The sequence below is a fragment of the Ictalurus punctatus genome, chromosome 22 (genome assembly GCF_001660625.3).
Source record: "Ictalurus punctatus breed USDA103 chromosome 22, Coco_2.0, whole genome shotgun sequence".
Taxonomy (NCBI): domain Eukaryota; kingdom Metazoa; phylum Chordata; class Actinopteri; order Siluriformes; family Ictaluridae; genus Ictalurus; species Ictalurus punctatus.
Window position 1 is genome coordinate 9,135,908 of NC_030437.2, and position 17,349 is coordinate 9,153,256.

Here is a 17,349-nt window from a genome sequence, read left to right on the forward strand (position 1 = left end):
CTACACACTATGGCAGTACCTGACTTCACATTTATATAAAACTACGGGAAATAAAGATTATGTATAGCTGATGAAGCTTCTTGCTGTATTCACATAGACCCCCACTACCACCACCACCAAACCCACCCCACTCTGTGACCAGGTTGGTTCAATTAAGAAGTACAAGAAATCAACACCCTCGATCTCATTTTGGTTTAAAGCCAAATTTCACAACAAATTTTTATTTGAATATTTCTGCTTTATTTAAAAATCATATCTGAGTTTAGAATTCAGTCGAGGCAAAAAATGGAAATATAATATTCATAATTCTGTGCAACTACATGAGAACTAAAAAGACATTGGTCTCCAAATTGCTGAATGATTTAGTTAAAAATGAGCAAAGAACGAGCCAAGCTGCCCAAGTTAAACATTTATTAGAGAGTTTGAAAGTACATTTATTTAAGTTTGAAAGCACAACAGTGGAGTTGTTAACTGAACTTTACATCGATTTCAAGGAACAGAAAGACATAGAAATTGTGAAAATATGAACATGTGAAAGATTAACCCATCTTTAAGCCCCTTCCTCTTCTTCCTCTTCATCAAACTCACCCTCCTCTTCAGCTGTGGCATCCTGGTACTGCTGGTACTCAGACACAAGGTCATTCATGTTGCTCTCTGCCTCAGTGAACTCCATCTCATCCATTCCTTCTCCTGTGTACCAATGCAGGAAGGCCTTTCTCCTGAACATGGCTGTGAACTGCTCCGAGATGCGCTTGAACAGCTCCTGGATGGCTGTGCTGTTGCCAATGAAGGTGGCAGCCATCTTAAGCCCTCTTGGTGGGATGTCACATACAGCTGTTTTGACATTGTTGGGGATCCATTCCACAAAATAGCTGCTGTTTTTGTTTTGCACATTGAGCATCTGCTCATCCACCTCTTTCATGGACATGCGGCCCCGGAAGATAGCAGCCACAGTCAGGTAGCGGCCATGGCGTGGATCACACGCAGCCATCATATTCTTGGCATCAAACATCTGTTGTGTTAGTTCAGGCACGGTGAGCGCACGGTACTGCTGGCTCCCCCTGCTGGTGAGTGGGGCAAAACCAGGCATGAAAAAGTGCAGACGAGGGAAGGGCACCATATTGACAGCCAGTTTTCGCAGGTCAGCGTTGAGCTGCCCAGGAAAACGGAGGCAGGTGGTCACACCACTCATGGTGGCAGAAACAAGATGGTTGAGATCGCCATAAGTGGGAGTTGTGAGCTTTAAAGTGCGGAAACAGATATCATAAAGTGCTTCATTGTCGATGCAGTACGTCTCGTCAGTGTTCTCCACCAGTTGGTGCACAGACAGAGTGGCGTTGTAGGGCTCCACCACAGTGTCTGAGACTTTAGGAGACGGCACAACACTGAACGTGTTCATGATGCGGTCAGGATACTCCTCACGGATCTTGCTGATGAGCAGTGTGCCCATGCCCGATCCGGTGCCCCCACCCAAGGAGTGAGTGAGCTGGAAGCCCTGTAGGCAGTCACAGCTCTCAGCCTCCTTACGCACAACATCCAGCACCGAGTCCACCAGCTCAGCACCTTCAGTATAATGGCCTTTGGCCCAGTTGTTTCCAGCACCACTCTGGCCTGTGAAAAGCAGGACAGTAAGGCTAAATTACAACATAAAGGCACCACAAACATGCCATTTTAAACAGTTAAAGTGATCTATATAAAAACGTGTGCTTAATACATACATTACTATCCAAAAGAAAATATCCAGATCTTTGAATGCATTTTTTGGAACTTTCTAGATACACTTTAAGAAATATATGTTGTATACATTGGTTGTGGCCTACATATCTAAAATGAGAAAAATATACTATTCAATTCTTCATTCAATGTCACCTTGCATTTCTTCCCTCATTTCTCTAAATTTGCATTCTATTGGGGTAAACTGGACCCTCTGCCTGCATTCATCCACTCATTCAGTGTTGCTTATGAGCATAACAAAATGTGGCCCAGACACAAGATATAATAAATAAAAAGTTGCGCTCATATTCCTACATCTTACTTTCTCAAAAACTCCCTGGATATCCCAGATCTCTCCATAACCCCTTAAAAACAAAGACCCATGCATCCATGCACTGTGTATGTGTGACAACAGATTGTCTAAAAAGGCATTAGGTAAGTTGTTTGCACAATATTGAATTACTGTGAAGGATCTGAAGACAATATGTAAGGGAATGGGACTTATTTCAGAGTGAAACTGCATATTTGGGTTTGGGTATGGAGATTAGCAATCAGAATTTGACTGGCTTACAGAAACTGGGCATGTCTTTGCAAACAGTATTTATCAATAATTTTTTTAAATTATTTTTTTAATCATCCCACCATTTAGCCAAAATTCAGAGGCAGGGGGAAAATCTAAACAAAAATAAATAAATAAATCACGACGTGATCAGTACACCCGAATCATGCACAATGTGAGAAGGAAGATGAGCAAACAAGGATTTAAAAAAATACATTTTTATTTTAATCATTAAAAATAAAATGAAATATAAATGTCACCCACCAAACACGAAGTTGTCTGGTCTGAACACTTGGCCAAAAGGACCAGATCTTACAGAGTCCATGGTCCCTGGCTCCAAGTCCACCAGTACAGCCCGGGGAACATACTTTCCACCTGTTTCACCACAGGACACACTTTCACTACGGCCAGTTAAGCATTTAAGGTGAGTAATTAAACCGTAAGCTTATTTGGACACAATGTGAAGCTATGGATAGCCGGGTTTACCAGTGGCTTCGTTGTAATACACGTTAATCCGCTCCCGCTGCAGGTCGCTGTCACCGTAGTAGGTACCGGTCGGGTCGACTCCGTGTTCATCACTGATCACCTCCCAAAACTACAACAGCATCAAATTACAAAACCAGTCCGTTATTATAGTCAACGGCAGCAATTTCAAATACAAACAAACAAACAAAAAAGAAGCGATTCTCGACCTAAACCCTGAAATAAATCAGCCACGTCGTAGTTAACGTTCAGTTAAACAAGAGGAAAGTAGCTTAAATACTTAACCCAATAATATTGTCTAATGTCTAATATTCTTGTTGCTAAGTAACCCAGACATTTCCAACGACCACTTTTTTCCTCTGAAGTTAACCAACTAAAACTAAAGGGTAAGAGTTGTAATTATATTCATGTTTTAAACTTACTTTTGCACCGATTTGATTCCCACACTGACCAGCTTGCATGTGAACAATTTCCCTCATTTTGTTTTGAGAAGCGTTTACAAAACACAAACCGTGACCTCAAACAAACTCGTCCGAACACTCATAAGCGTGTTGTATCACGGACTAAATATGCATTCCGTCTCTATAGTGACGGGAATTCTGAATTCTGTTTTTGTGAATCAGATCAGACTCAAATAAAAGACAGAACACAACAACAGTGCAGGGATGCTTAGTGTTTTTATGGATGAACATGTGTGGTCCCTTGCTGAAACAGTTATTCAAATGCATTGTACAGTATAGAATGCAATGTAAAGTTTTGTTTGTTTTTTGTTAATTGGAGGGTGGAGTTAGATTTCATTAAACAATCTCAGCCATAGTTGGACAAAGAACAACCTTCACCAGTCTCGAAAAAAATGTCATTGAGGCATTTGGAGTCGAAAGAGTCGGCTCTTATTGATGAGCTGAGTTGAGTCTGATCTGATTCACAAAAACAGAATTCAGAATTCCCGTTCAGCAGCTGTTTTTTGGAATGGATCCGCAACAATGTCAAAACAGCTGTATGTGACATCCCACCAAGAGGGCTTAAGATGGCTGCCACCTTCATTGGCAACAGCACAGCCATCCAGGAGCTGTTCAAGCGCATCTCGGAGCAGTTCACAGCCATGTTCAGGAGAAAGGCCTTCCTGCATTGGTACACAGGAGAAGGAATGGATGAGATGGAGTTCACTGAGGCAGAGAGCAACATGAATGACCTTGTGTCTGAGTACCAGCAGTACCAGGATGCCACAGCTGAAGAGGAGGGCGAGTTTGATGAAGAGGAAGAAGAGGAAGGGGCTTAAAGATGGGTTAATCTTTCACATGTTCATATTTTCACAATTTCTATGTCTTTCTGTTTCTTGAAATCGATGTAAAGTGTGAATACAGTGAATGTATATGTGAATACAGCAAGAAGCTTCATCAGCTATACATAATCTTTATTTCCTGTAGTTTTATATAAATGTGAAGTCAGGTGCTGCCATAGTGTGTAGAGAAATTAAGTTCAGTTTTTATTTATTTAGTTTGACCTTGATATTGTTAAATGAAAATGCTCACTTTATTATGAATAATGATTACCCTGACCCTGTGTAGGATAAACAATTTGGAAAATGGATGTATAATTATTACTTGTAATGAGTCTATGTGTTAGACATAATACATAGCAATAATACAATGATAAACCTTTTTTTTTTTACCCTTTAAGTACCTTGTTTGGAAAGTAGGCTATGTAATAAATATTTTTAATTTTCTTCAGACATATTGTCACTTCAGTCTCCAGAATGAATAACACCGATGGTTTTGTTTTTTATCTCAGTAAAAGAGAACAACGTCCTCATACAGCCTTGAAGGACTTTAGAAATGTTTTACACATCACAGTGTTTTTCTCAACAACGTAGCCAATGAATGTTATCTGTTCATTTCTTGACAGAAGGATTACACAAATCATACACATAGGTAGCCCCACACACACACACACACACACACACACACACACACACACACACACACACAAAATGTCTACAATTCTAATACATCTACCACATTCAGACACCAGGTCTAGTCTGATAGATTTCTGATAGATTAGTTACACAAACTGATAATTACCACAAAAGTTATTTCAGAAACAAAGATTCACTTAAACTAGGGGTTCTCAAACTTTTCCCAGGGAAAGGCCCCCCAAATGGCATTAACATTTGACCGAGGCCCCCCTTTTGCAAGATGTCTTTAAAATATATCCCCCTTTTTTTAATTAAAAATTACATCTTCCATCTTTACATTACATTACATTAGGAAATGATTGTGTGTGTGTGTGTGTGTGTGTGTGTGTGTGTGTGTGTGTGTGTGTGTGTGTGTGTCTCTGTGTGTGTGTGGTTGTCTGAGAGTGAGAATTTATTTTTCACACCAAAATGTTGAGGCCCCCCTGGCGCCCCCTGGCGGACCCCAAGGGGCCGCGGCCCCCACTTTGAAAACCACTGACTTAAACCACAAATGTACACATTGGTCGTAAAACACGGAAATGCACGACTCGTCCCTTAATTCATTAACGTAAACACATTGTAAGCATTCTGGTCAGCAAACCCCAGGAAATACATGAATCTCTCTCTCTCATAAATTAGGTGCACACACAAAACAGTCTGCTAGAATCATTAATTTACGAGATCTACAGAAACTCTTCAGTATATATGTACACTTTCAAACATCATGCTTTTTCCTAACAATTTGGTTACACAAACGAAATCCCCCACATACTAACACAAACGTATGCCAATATTAACCACTGATACAATTTTTTTAGACGTATTTCACCCAAACCATCCTTAAGCTTCAAATAAAACAATACCACAAAACGTAATTTCAGAAACAAACATTCTCTTATACCACAAAATATATATATTGTGTGTGATTAATAATGGGAGAAACAGGTTTTCACAACAGTCTCATTAACATAAACATATTTGTTGGTGGCTACTCACCCGCACCCCCACAGACCCAGACACACAGGTGCCAAAATGACCCACTGATACAGGGTTAACCCCACAAGAAAAAATGGCTTCCCTTGACTCTGCAACTGCTAACCAATGGAGGCATGGTCAGGACAAAAACTTAACCATTTTAATCCATTTAACTTGAAATTATTCATACATTGAAATATGTCTACAAACTAGTAGAATCTACTTGAATATTTTAGTAATGCACTCAAGCTTAAATAATTTAAGTATGTTGTAATTAAATTGTTAAGTAGATATGAAATCTGGACTAACAGTGCAATATGATATGTATGAGTTAAAGAATGTTTTAGTCTCAGACAATTAGAACAATAGAAATTTAATTTGGAGACCCCTAAAACAAAGAGCAAAGTGCAGTTTTTAGTAGACTGGAAGGCATTTGGAGGACGCATGGTGGCTTAGTGGTTAGCGCGTTCGCCTCACACCTCCATGGTTAGGAGCCGTGTGTGCGGAGTTTGCATGTTCTCCCTGTGCTGTGGGGGTTTCCTCCGGGTACTCCAGTTTCCTTACCCAGTCCAAAGACATGCAGGTTGATTGGCATGTCTAAAGTATTCCTAGTGTATGAATGGGTATGTGATTGTGCCCTGTGATGGACTGGCACCTGCGATGCCCTGTGATGTGGTGCCCTGCGATGGATTGGCACCCTGTCCAGGGTGTACCCCACCTTGTGCCCGATGCTCCCTGGGATAGGCTCCAGGTTCCCTGTGACCCTGAAAAGGATAAGCGCATGGATAGATGGACATTTAAATTATAAATCATAAAGCTCAGTAGGTGGCAATAATGCACCATAAGCTGGTCTACCAACTGCCATAAAACCAATAACTGATTTTACTTACCATTGTTTTCTTTCTTGTTGTTGTTTTTGTTGTTGTTGTTGCTAGACCATGTAGAAACAGAAATATAATAAATCAAATTTAAACATGAAACTCTCATGTTTGTTTTCATTAAACCGGCAAAGGACAATCGTTGCATTTATTGAAATATCTTTGCCATTTTCAAAAATGAAGAGAACATTGAATAAACATCAAGACACCGAGCGTGTTCTCAACTCGAAGATGATGAATTTGGAAATTTTTCATCAGACCTGGAGTGTGGAGACTACCAGACTATGAAGAAGACAAAATTTTTGCAGCTGACACGAGGTATAACAAACTTCTTATAAAAATTTATTTTTTATAAATGACTTTATTTGGAACTTGCACCTCAGTGATCCAGAGGAGGATGTTGAAAATAACAAAAAGACGGGAACTCCAGAAAATGACAAGCTGTTCAGAATCAGGCCTCTGCTTGATGACATTTGCATTGCCTGCCAAGCTCATTACAACCCTAGAAGGGAGTTGGCAGCTGATGAGAGAATGGTGGCTACCAACGCAAAAGTAAATAAGACACAAAATAAAGTCTAACCAACAAAATCAAGCTATTTGGGATAATTCAAGCAATGGCTACACCATCATGCTACCATGCTCATAGTATGAACCGATTGATTCAGTCATGGCTCTAATAAAGCTATCATATCTAGGGAGTGAATACCATATGCAGTTATGTTGTTAAAGGCTTAAATGGTTACAGTCTTGCCCATTTATAGAAGTGCTCAAAAATATTTATACAAGATAATAGCCAAAGTGTCATGTTTAGACAACAGATTTTATGTTCTCAAAATAAGAGTTGGCCATTTATATGTTTCCATGTTTTGTAATCAAGTATTAATGGTTTGTCTTTCATTCCTCTTGTATATTTTAGACAGGTCAAGCAGTGAGGTTGAGGACAGTAAGGCAGGGTGGCAGCTTTGAGCAGGTAGTCTACATTTAAAAGCAGGTTATTGCTAAATGAGTTTATATTGTAATCTGTAGACTGTAATACCATTTCAGTATTAACATAAGAAATAATTTGATTCATGTACTTATGTAATGTAACACACAAGGTTACACTTGAACAGCCTGTCAAGGTATACTAACAGCCACAGAGGCACATATTTTGTGCCATTACAAAAGAAAATATTTTTTTTATTAAGCCATTTTGTCAAGCCCAAGGGGACTGTTATCAACATTTGGCCGTTAAATAGCACACATGAAGGTGCGAGGGTTGTTGGGAAAGTGGTGGCTGAGCAGACCTTTCCTATCAAGTAGCTGTTTGTAAAAATCTTTCTAAAACATTTTTTAAATCTGATTAAAAGAAATAGCATGGGGAGGCAAGATACCCAATGAATTCACTTGATAATTTCACACTTTTGTTGTTAGACATCAGTCAGTCCTGATATTCACCATGAAGACACCAATATGAAAATATTTGAGGGCATTTTAGACAGCTTGTGAGGCCTCCCGGGGCTGAACTCCTCATAGTTTAAAGTTCTAGTAATTATCTTAAGCAGGCTGGTGAGCTCCTTTTGGTCTACCCCTATTCCCATTTTATGACTGCATAGCTTTCTGGTGCACATGTAAATGCCAGAATTGAGGAGCTTTTGTTGTATATATTATGATTGGGCCAGATTCTCTAGCAGGTTATCCACTTTAGAGAGTGAGAGAGAAATGTGAGGTCGATTTATACCTCAACAATTTCAAACACATTTCCTTGCAGACACTGCAGTTTTATTACAGATTCCCTCATGAATCTTTTTGATTAAATCCATCCCCTTCATTCTTGGAGGAATGCTCAGTGGCTGTGCCATCCTGCCTTCGGTTGCCTTTATTTTGGGTATAGGAGTCGCATCAGTAATTGCAGTGACACCTTATGACACACTGTTGCCTGCTGCATACAAATTGGGGAACCATGTCATAGGGTCTGTCTAAAATCTGGAACTAATACACATGAACTCTGGAACACAAGAGAAGACTTCACATAGAACTAGTTGACTTTATTCTTGCCAGTGTCATAGTGGAGTCTATTCTGGGAACACCAGGCTACAAGCAGGAATAGACCCCAAGCACAGGATCAGACCCTGAACCCTGAAGTTGTGAGGCAACAACATTTCCAGCTATGCCACCGTGCCTCATCATGACCAATTATTAAAAAAATAATAACTAAATAAATAAATAAATAAATAAGCATTTATTTATTTATTGAAAAGTAGGTTTATTTCCAACCAATCAACAATAAACAGACTTGACCATTTTCCATTTTCAATCTGACAAAGGAAGGCTTGTATTACATTTAGTTACATCTAATGGTTTGATTACCTCTTGCTGTTTAAATAATTTGGAAAGGAATGTAATTCACAGTATCAGTACAGACAGACAAAAAAATAAATCAATAAATCAAATCATCAAATCCTCCCTCCTCCCTTTTTTAAATTTCAGGCTTCCAAGACACTTCAGATTTATTATAAATAAATCTTATTGCCCATATTGCCATCTTAAATTGAAGCAAACAAACAAACAAAAAAAATCAAAAAGCACACAGTACAACATAAAAATAATAATGCCCCAAATTAATAACCATCAGGGGAGTAAAAAAAATACACTGAAGACAAAGACAAGTACAAAAATCCCGTGTCTTTATTGCAGTTTCAGAATAGTCACCTTCCATATGGCATCATCAGTAGTTTTTGAGCATTTTCAAGAGTTTTAAGAGAACAGACTTCAAAATTCACTTCCGTTTCCAATTAACTGAGGTCCAAGGTTTCCTTATGTGCTTTTTGTCAAACCAGGTAGTAATATGCTCCCAGTGTTTCACTACAACATTCACTTTTCCTGTGATAATGGAATTTGTCCCTCTCCATTTTGTAGCTTCTTTTCTAATATCTAGTTACAACATTTCCACCATTCTAGGACTATTGGGAGTATGTGATAGAACATCAGCCTTAAAAGGACAAAAGACAATGCATGTATTTCTCTAAACAGGTAAAATCAGAAATGGTAGCTTCAACATTCCCTGCCTCCATTTCTAAACATTTGTTTACAATGAATGAGATACACAATGTACAAAATGTGTTTAACCAATAGAAAACAATCAAATATAATATTGCATATGCTGGTTACAGTGGCATACCAATTACAAGGCACACGGATGTGAGAAAAAACAAACTGTGCATGAATGCTTGTTCAGTGGAATTGCAGTAGATACTTGGGTCTGTTGTGTGCAAACACTTCCCTTTTAAGTTCATATCCACACAAAGTAGGCAATCTCATCCAAGTCCACAGGGTAGTCAGTAAGATGTATCGGCCCTTTGTCAAAATGTTCGCCCTTGTAGCTCCTCCATCTGCCAGCTGGGAGGTAAATATCTCTCTCCTGCTTCCCTGGCTCAAGAACTGGTGCTACCATAAGGTCGTCCCCTATGAGAAACTGTGAATCGATCTTGTAGGCAGCTTCATCATCTGTAGCAATCCACCACAGAGGGCGAATGATAGGATCTCCAGTGTCCAACACTTCCCCAGCAAGTTCGAGCACTCGAGGAGCCACCAGGGTCTCATGAAGCTTTGTAAATTTCCTAGCAATCTCTACAACCTCATCATCATACAGCCATGGTGGGATTGAGAACTCCATAGCTGGCATGAATGCTAACAGTTCCAGCCAGCGGATGTAGAGCTCCCGGTCAGGGAGTCCCTGACTTCCTTCAGTGCGGTTTGGATAAGCGTTTCCACCGATCATGTCCGGGAGAACAAACTGGTAACCCAGAATGCTAACAGTTAGCACAGTAGGGATGATCGACTTGAGCCCCAGGTCGTAGCCCCAGACCGAGTCACGGTCAGTAATCCGGAAGAAGCAGGAGATGTTCTGGGATTGGTACCCAGCACGCAGTTCAGCACGGTCGTTGAAGGGTATTGCCATCTCGCTGTAGCGGCGAGTGAATATGCTGGGATCATGCAGGGGCATGAAGGTTCTGAATTGCAGGGGAAGGTAGCTGGTCTCCCCAGCATCAAACTTAAAGGAAGCAATCGCATATTTGTTCTTTAAAGCACGGAGGTGTGAGGCGTACCACTCACGAGTTTCTGGATTGGTGAAATCCAAAATACCACCAATACCATTCCACCACCGGATCAAGGCAGGTAACTCGCCAGTAGGTTCTCGCACAAAAAGCCCTCTTTCCACTCCAACTCCAAAGTTAGTGGAGTTGTAGTTGACAAAGGGATGGGTCCAGAGGGTGACCACAAACCTATCATTTCTAAGTTTCTGGAACATATGAGTTGCATTGGGGAACTTGACTGGATCAAACTCGAACTCTCCATAGCCTGTCGTATATCGATCATCCAGCTCCAGATGACTGCAGTTAAAGCCATGTGCTTGAATCTCAGATGCATAGGCCAGTAGCTTCTCTTGATTCACTTCAGTCTTGTGCAAGGCCCACGTGGACCAAATTGGCCATCTAAAAACAGCCTCTGAAGGAACTTTGTTGGGTTTGTTAAAATAACGACGAACCATGTATTTATGTATGGAAGTAACATCGTACCCAACACAAACACGGTAGCTCAGTTCAGCATGGACCGGCTGTGCAGGGTCTGGCTTATATGGACTGTTGTCATACCGTGACTGGAATCGCAGCATCTTGCTGTTATCATCCCAGCCAAGATGGAAAGGGACTGAGTCATTGATTTTGATAGCAGTTGCACTGGAGGAGAGCCAGTAGCGCTCCAGAATGCCCCCAAAGTCTTGCTGAATCGAATTGACATCACTAGTAATGAAAGGTTTGGGTTCCTGAATTCCCACAAAAACAATTGGCCAGTGCTGAGACCTGGACTCTGCCCCACCATACCAGTGAGAGCCATTATAGGCCATGGCATGTTCTACAGCACGGTACACATCAAGCTCCTCCCAGCGCACACGGTAACACATCACTGTGTCCTTGGGTCTCACAGTTTCAATGAAGAAATTAAGCTTTCCTCCACTGGATCGGCTGCAACTGAGAACTGTACCTTCCTTTGAGCAAGAGTCCAGATCAAGGGAACCTGACCTGAGATAAGCAAAAAAAAAAAAAAAAAAGATCATGACTTAAAGACTACTTAGTCTAAACATACAGACTGCACTCAAATATGTAAAAGAACATACATTCTATTTTGATATTAGCATTCAGGGTGGATTATTAGCGTTCATATAATCACCACTGTGCTGTACCCATGCTTCAGTCAGAGCTAGTACCAAATGGGTTCACGTACCTAAATGCCATTCGGAAGATGATGGCTCCAGTTTGGTTGCGAATGACAAAGCCATCTTTGTTGAGGTCTAGCAATTCTGTCTTCAGCAGATCTGCCTTGCGGAGAGACATGGAATAATAGCACCAAGCTACCACAGCTGCAATGACTAGCACTGCCCCAAACAAGCTTGACGCGATCAGTCGATGTCCACCCCGATCCACTCTTTTCTTTGGTGGTGTGTATTCGCGCATGCCACTAAAGCCAATATCCCCAACTGTCGCTGGTACAATTTGGTACATCCTTGCAATATCCAGGAGACACTCTGTGCATTCACTACGAAGCTTTTCTTCATCTGTCTGAGTGGATGTGCAGGCATTTACTGCACATTACTTGCCAACACCTTTTTCACATTCAGAAATCAGTGTATGTCTGGAAGAGACAAGAAACGGATATTAAAAGCAGAAAGCTAATATTTACTTCTATTTTTACACAAAAGAAAAAGTGTATTAATGACATAAATAACAGCAACTCTGATAGTAGTGCCAAATTTAATTAAAATGATAAGTACTTGTTATATCATTTTCAACAACACATTCACAGAGACTTGTAAGGCATACACACTACAGAATATAGACCTAATAATAAACCCATTACAATAACTTGCTATTTAACAAAGAAAAACAATTGTTAATACGGTGAAGCTTTCTGTAAGGAGATGTTCATTTAATATTTATTAAGAATTGAACTGGCAAACTACTGTGGTATAAAAAGAATAAAACTGCTGTTATAGTATAGCGGGAAAAAACCCACATCGAGTGGAAACAGTACGTCTGCATCACACCACATCGTCACAGATTATTTTAACATTATTATAAACGGCATACCTTGTGTTTTATTTCTTACATACTGTTCAAAACCATAGATCATTTTAACATAAAAAAACTGACATCATTTTAAGTGAAACACTTTAAATCAAATACGTAGAAGGAAACTCCTGACCAGATCTAAAGCTTTTATTTACAAATGCTTTATAGTAGCAGAATGGACTTTGGGGCATGAATTGAGCACCATTGTTTCTCCCATGATGGAGCCTCATTGATTTTATAGACCCGTGACACAAAACACTCATATGCAGACTGAAAGTTCGCTGAGAAACTGCTCTCAGTGTTACTGGGTCATTAGAGAGTCCATAAATAAAGTACATATGGATTTGTGGTAAGATTACTGGGCAATAATGGAAGGAGTTTTCGCCACTTTCAAGCTTCTCAGCAAAGAAAATGCTCGTGTCAGCAAGTTCTCCAGTCACAAGGGTCCTTATTTTTGAAACCGCTCATACGAAACAGAGATAAACGGTGTTTATATACGGGCTCATGTCGTAGCATAAACAAAGGAAATTTGAGACACTGCAACAACACATAGATATTAGAACTAACAAGCAAACACTTCCAAGCAAAATGATTTACTTGTACAGTTCATTTCCACACACAAGTTGTGATTAAAATCAACACAAGTCACGTGAAAAGTGTATTAGGAGTCAGGGTCATGGTTGAGCTATGGGTTAGTTTAATCTAACAAGGCTAGTAGACAGGCTAAGTAGACAACACTATTATGGTGAGGAGGAGACTGAATGATAACTTGATAGTTAAAAAAAAAAAACAACAACAACAAAAAAACATCTGCTGTCTCTGTGGGATAAAGCAACGAAATACCTAATCAGTGCATACAGGATTTTGCTGAGGTTGTTGTGTGTGTGAGATTGTTGAGGCCAAAGATGCTCGATTTTGCTGCAGCTTTGTAAAAAATTTGCGGTGCAACTTGCAGAGTTTTTTCTGCGGAAAACTACTTGACTTGCAAAACTGCAATTGGACGAAATTGTTCTGCACAGTCTTTCGCAGTGATGCTTCTTGGTAAACAAGACCTTTCAGCTGTACTCATGTTCGAAGCACATGAATTGAAGACGACTTTGACCGAATGCGCGTTGTGATGACGTCACACATCTTGGCCCAAATTTCTTAATTTCTGCGATCGTAAAATACCGGAGGGACTCACGTATACGTGTAAACAGCTCAGACGGGATTTTCTCCACATCCATTACGAGCCACGATCAAATGAGGCTCTAAATCTGAAACACATCAGATATCTGGTCATTTGGCTCGCATCTAAACGCTCAAATCTTTTTCATTCTGAAGTTAAACGGCATTGTAATGCTGGCAATTTTTGATGAATCAGCCAAAACTATTCGTTTGGCACACAAACACACATGGATCATGAGAGGTGGTCTGCGGATAGTCAGTGTAGTCCAGATGAAATAAACTGTTTTATCAATCTGTGAGCTGACCCAACCTTTCAAAAACAAGAACAACTCAAAAGTATCTACAGAAACCACGCTGTCTATGAAGACATTTCTCAGGCCACGGCAGACCAAGGATATGGTCCTGGCTCCTACGCCAATGTAAAATTAAACGTCTTAAGGCCATAATAGACCATAATAACCGTCTACCCGTCTATTCTTCATCATCCAAGGTGTCGACTCTTGACATCCAGGTTTCAAACACAATTCTCATGAGATTGAGGTGAACAGAAGTCACGTGGTCCTCGCCAGATAAGCAATAAAGGGTCGCTCTCATTCTTTGTATCATCATTAGGCTACTTGCATGATATTTTGAACTCTTCACACACATTTTGAAGAAACTCTGTGAAAATAATCTGTTCTATTTTAGTCATCATGTTCAACCACAATGATCACAGTGGTACAAAGTTGCTGTTTTCACCGCAGTGCATTTTGTCAGGAGATTGATGTAAACATGTTAATCAGTTATGGGTCAGGTTTTACATGTAAACAGACTGGAGAAGGGGAGAAAAATCAGATCCGTGTCATCAGTGTTCACACCAGTTAATATCTCTGACTTATACCGCTGTTAAGCGGTACCCTCAGTTAGTGCTAAATAATAAAGAAAAGTGCTGAAGCTGTAAAAACTCGAAGTCTTTTGGACTATGTTCCCTTTCTTTCGTTAATAATTAAGTGAATCCTCCAGCCTCCGCGACCGGCTAAAACACAGCTGTAACCGTTTAAGAAATCGCCATTAACACAAACTTTACTTGTAGAGTCAGCACTTAATATTTATGTGTAAACGCATCTCTATTTATATATTAAAGATCTTGTGTAAGTTAGACTGTGAGAAACAGCTGTTTACTATCTCTCTGTGTAACTGTCATTAGTCCTAGCACCTAGCACCAGCTGACTTACTTAGGGCCAGAAATATATCATATATTTACGACAAACATACACATATCTATATAAACAAAAAATAGTCATTAAGAGATGTACCGAATGATAAATATATAATCGTTTAAACATGGTTAGTGGTACTTACTTTGTCAGCGGATGTGTCCCAGCTGCGCGAGCTACAGAATGTCTATGGTCTGTGTGTGAGCCTGTTTCAGGAGTCTCGGCAAGTTTCAAAAACATCACGTGACTTTTGAAATTGTTTCCGGGTGCATTGTGGGAATGGTAGTGTCCAAAACAACAAAATGGCGGCGGTATAACTCAACAAACTTTGTTTGTTTGTTTGTTAGATTTATTTATTGAGCATATACAAAAGTAAATGCACATACATATGTTTACAACTCACAACAGATATTAACAACAACAAATATAATGGGTAAACAAAGAAGGGGGGGGGGGGGTAAACAAAAAAAGCAAAACAAGCAAAACAAAACATTGGGTGGGGGTCGGGGGATTATATAATTTACAATAAATTACATTTATTTAACGAAAAGAAAAAGAAAAAAGCCTTGAATCCTCAACTTTTTCCTCTATTTCCCTCCTTCCATCCCTCCCTTTTATATGCACCATACAATCAATTGTACATTATAAAAAAAAAGCATAAATATTATACATTGTACACAATGTAAAGGATTTTAAGGCTTTGACATTGCTTGAGGTAGAGATATAAAACCCCAATAGTCATAATAGACCCTTTTTACATGACGTCACACAAATTTTGTTCTCACTCAAAGTAGGGTATGATTACTTCCGCCAGCATAGTGGAATGCTATGGAGTTTACCCAGTCCCTTCTACATCTGCTGGAAATACGTCTAGACGTTGTACAGCAACTTGCAGACAAATTATCACTTATAACATGTTCCAAACTTGATAAAGGATACAAATTCTTCATTGATCAGTTTGATCATGAAGCTAAGCATTTGTGTATTGTCCAGTGCAACTTACATTAGTGCTAAAGTTAGGATAACGGTGGATGTTAGCGTTCTCTTCTGCAAATAGAATGTCTTTAAGTCCTTATTCTTGATTGATTTACTGTAATACAGACTGCAAACTCTTGTTGCAATCGTGTTTCCATATTACCGATGTTATCTATAGGTTGTGTATTAGATAAAAGTCAGTAACGCATTCACGGTTAATGTTGTGCCATTTCACCAAAACATTGCCTTGTAGTTGTGGATGAGGTGACAGTTACAGGACGTTGTCACAGGTCCATGAGGAAAAATGAGGAGGCTCATCACCTTCAGGTTTATTTATTTTTATTTTATTCATTAACATTATCAAAAGAATTAAAATATAAGAACCCGTAAATACCTAAACATTATTATTCTAAACTTTACATTTCGTTTTTCGTGTTGTTAGTTAGCATGTTCCTACATTTTCCTGAAGTATCCAGCATGCATAAGGTAAAATGGAAGTACGTATACACTGCTTTGCAGAAAGGCAGAAGTTTTTTTCATTGTGAAAAGGGACTATTAACAACAAAGTTACACCTCACTTAAAAAGGGTTAGATAATGGATATTGGTTAGATTTCCATAGTGGGGATATTCAGGTGTAATAAAATAATGCAACTAATAACTTGGGTCTTCAACCAGGGCCATAACCTGGCCTGGGCATTCAGGGCTAAAGAGGAAAAAACTATCAGTGGAAATTAAATCTGATTAATCTAATATATCTAAGATCAAGCGTATATTATTAGAAATATGTCTCTGATGGAAATATCCTGACTGGCATTCATTTATTATGTTATTTATCTATGAGATATTTGTTGGATAAGTGTTGGAATGAGCTAATTAAACCACGTCCATGAGTTAGTAAGGTGTAGGAACAAGAGAATTAAATCATGTCTATGACTAAGGAGCGGGAACAAGATATTTAAGTCATAAACATGACTTAGAAAGTTGTACGAATGAGATAATTTAACCATGTCCACAAGTTAGTAAGTTGTGGGACCAAGATAAATTGTCGTCATTATTTTGTTTCCATCTTGCATTTCATTCATTTCTGAGTTAAGCCATAGAACTGACTTACCATTTGATTTTCATATCATAATTCTCCCACTGGATGGCACTATCTACATTTACATTATGGCATCTGTCCACACGTGTAAGAGATGTTTGTACAGTAGGATTGATATTTACATTTCTAAAACCATGAAAAACCAGTGCAATCATCTTATGAGATGTGTACAAGTCACATGAAAACATGAAAAAAAAAACAACCAAGAAACACATGTCTCAATGTTGAATACATTTCAAAGG

At 39.3% G+C, this 17,349-nt stretch overlaps 3 protein-coding genes across 3 annotated transcripts; 1 reads left to right on the forward strand and 2 right to left on the reverse strand.

Moving 5' to 3' along the window:
• Positions 1 to 388: 388 nt before the first annotated feature.
• LOC108255957 (tubulin beta-4B chain-like) lies at positions 389 to 3,348 on the reverse strand. Its single transcript, XM_017452362.3, has 4 exons — positions 3,178 to 3,348; positions 2,759 to 2,867; positions 2,537 to 2,647; positions 389 to 1,611 (listed from the first exon to the last, which is right to left on the reverse strand). Exons 1-4 carry the CDS (start codon positions 3,232 to 3,234, stop codon positions 551 to 553), a joined length of 1,338 nt encoding a protein of 445 aa, XP_017307851.1. The 5' UTR covers positions 3,235 to 3,348; the 3' UTR covers positions 389 to 550.
• Positions 3,349 to 3,643: 295 nt separating this feature from the next.
• LOC108255405 (tubulin beta chain) lies at positions 3,644 to 4,160 on the forward strand. Its single transcript, XM_017451344.3, has one exon. The coding sequence runs from the start codon at positions 3,783 to 3,785 to the stop codon at positions 4,032 to 4,034; it is 252 nt and encodes an 83-aa protein (XP_017306833.2). The 5' UTR covers positions 3,644 to 3,782; the 3' UTR covers positions 4,035 to 4,160.
• Positions 4,161 to 9,206: 5,046 nt separating this feature from the next.
• Positions 9,207 to 15,268, reverse strand: si:ch211-117c19.1 (myogenesis-regulating glycosidase). Its single transcript, XM_017452407.3, has 3 exons — positions 15,178 to 15,268; positions 11,825 to 12,232; positions 9,207 to 11,622 (listed from the first exon to the last, which is right to left on the reverse strand). Exons 2-3 carry the CDS (start codon positions 12,100 to 12,102, stop codon positions 9,834 to 9,836), a joined length of 2,067 nt encoding a protein of 688 aa, XP_017307896.1. The 5' UTR covers positions 12,103 to 12,232; positions 15,178 to 15,268; the 3' UTR covers positions 9,207 to 9,833.
• Positions 15,269 to 17,349: the final 2,081 nt, after the last annotated feature.

Bases quoted from the DNA above. Each gene is read 5' to 3' on its own strand.
- si:ch211-117c19.1 (XM_017452407.3), bottom strand. From the start codon at position 12,102: ATGTACCAAATTGTACCAGCGACAGTTGGGGATATTGGCTTTAGTGGC. The intron at 11,623-11,824 runs GTACGTGAACCC...TGCTTATCTCAG, and splicing joins ATCTTCCGAATGGCATTTAG to GTCAGGTTCCCTTGATCTGG.
- LOC108255405 (XM_017451344.3), top strand. From the start codon at position 3,783: ATGGCTGCCACCTTCATTGGCAACAGCACAGCCATCCAGGAGCTGTTC.
- LOC108255957 (XM_017452362.3), bottom strand. From the start codon at position 3,234: ATGAGGGAAATTGTTCACATGCAAGCTGGTCAGTGTGGGAATCAAATC. The intron at 2,868-3,177 runs GTAAGTTTAAAA...ATGCTGTTGTAG, and splicing joins GGAATCAAATCGGTGCAAAA to TTTTGGGAGGTGATCAGTGA. The intron at 1,612-2,536 runs GTGGGTGACATT...TGCTTTTCACAG, and splicing joins ACCAGACAACTTCGTGTTTG to GCCAGAGTGGTGCTGGAAAC.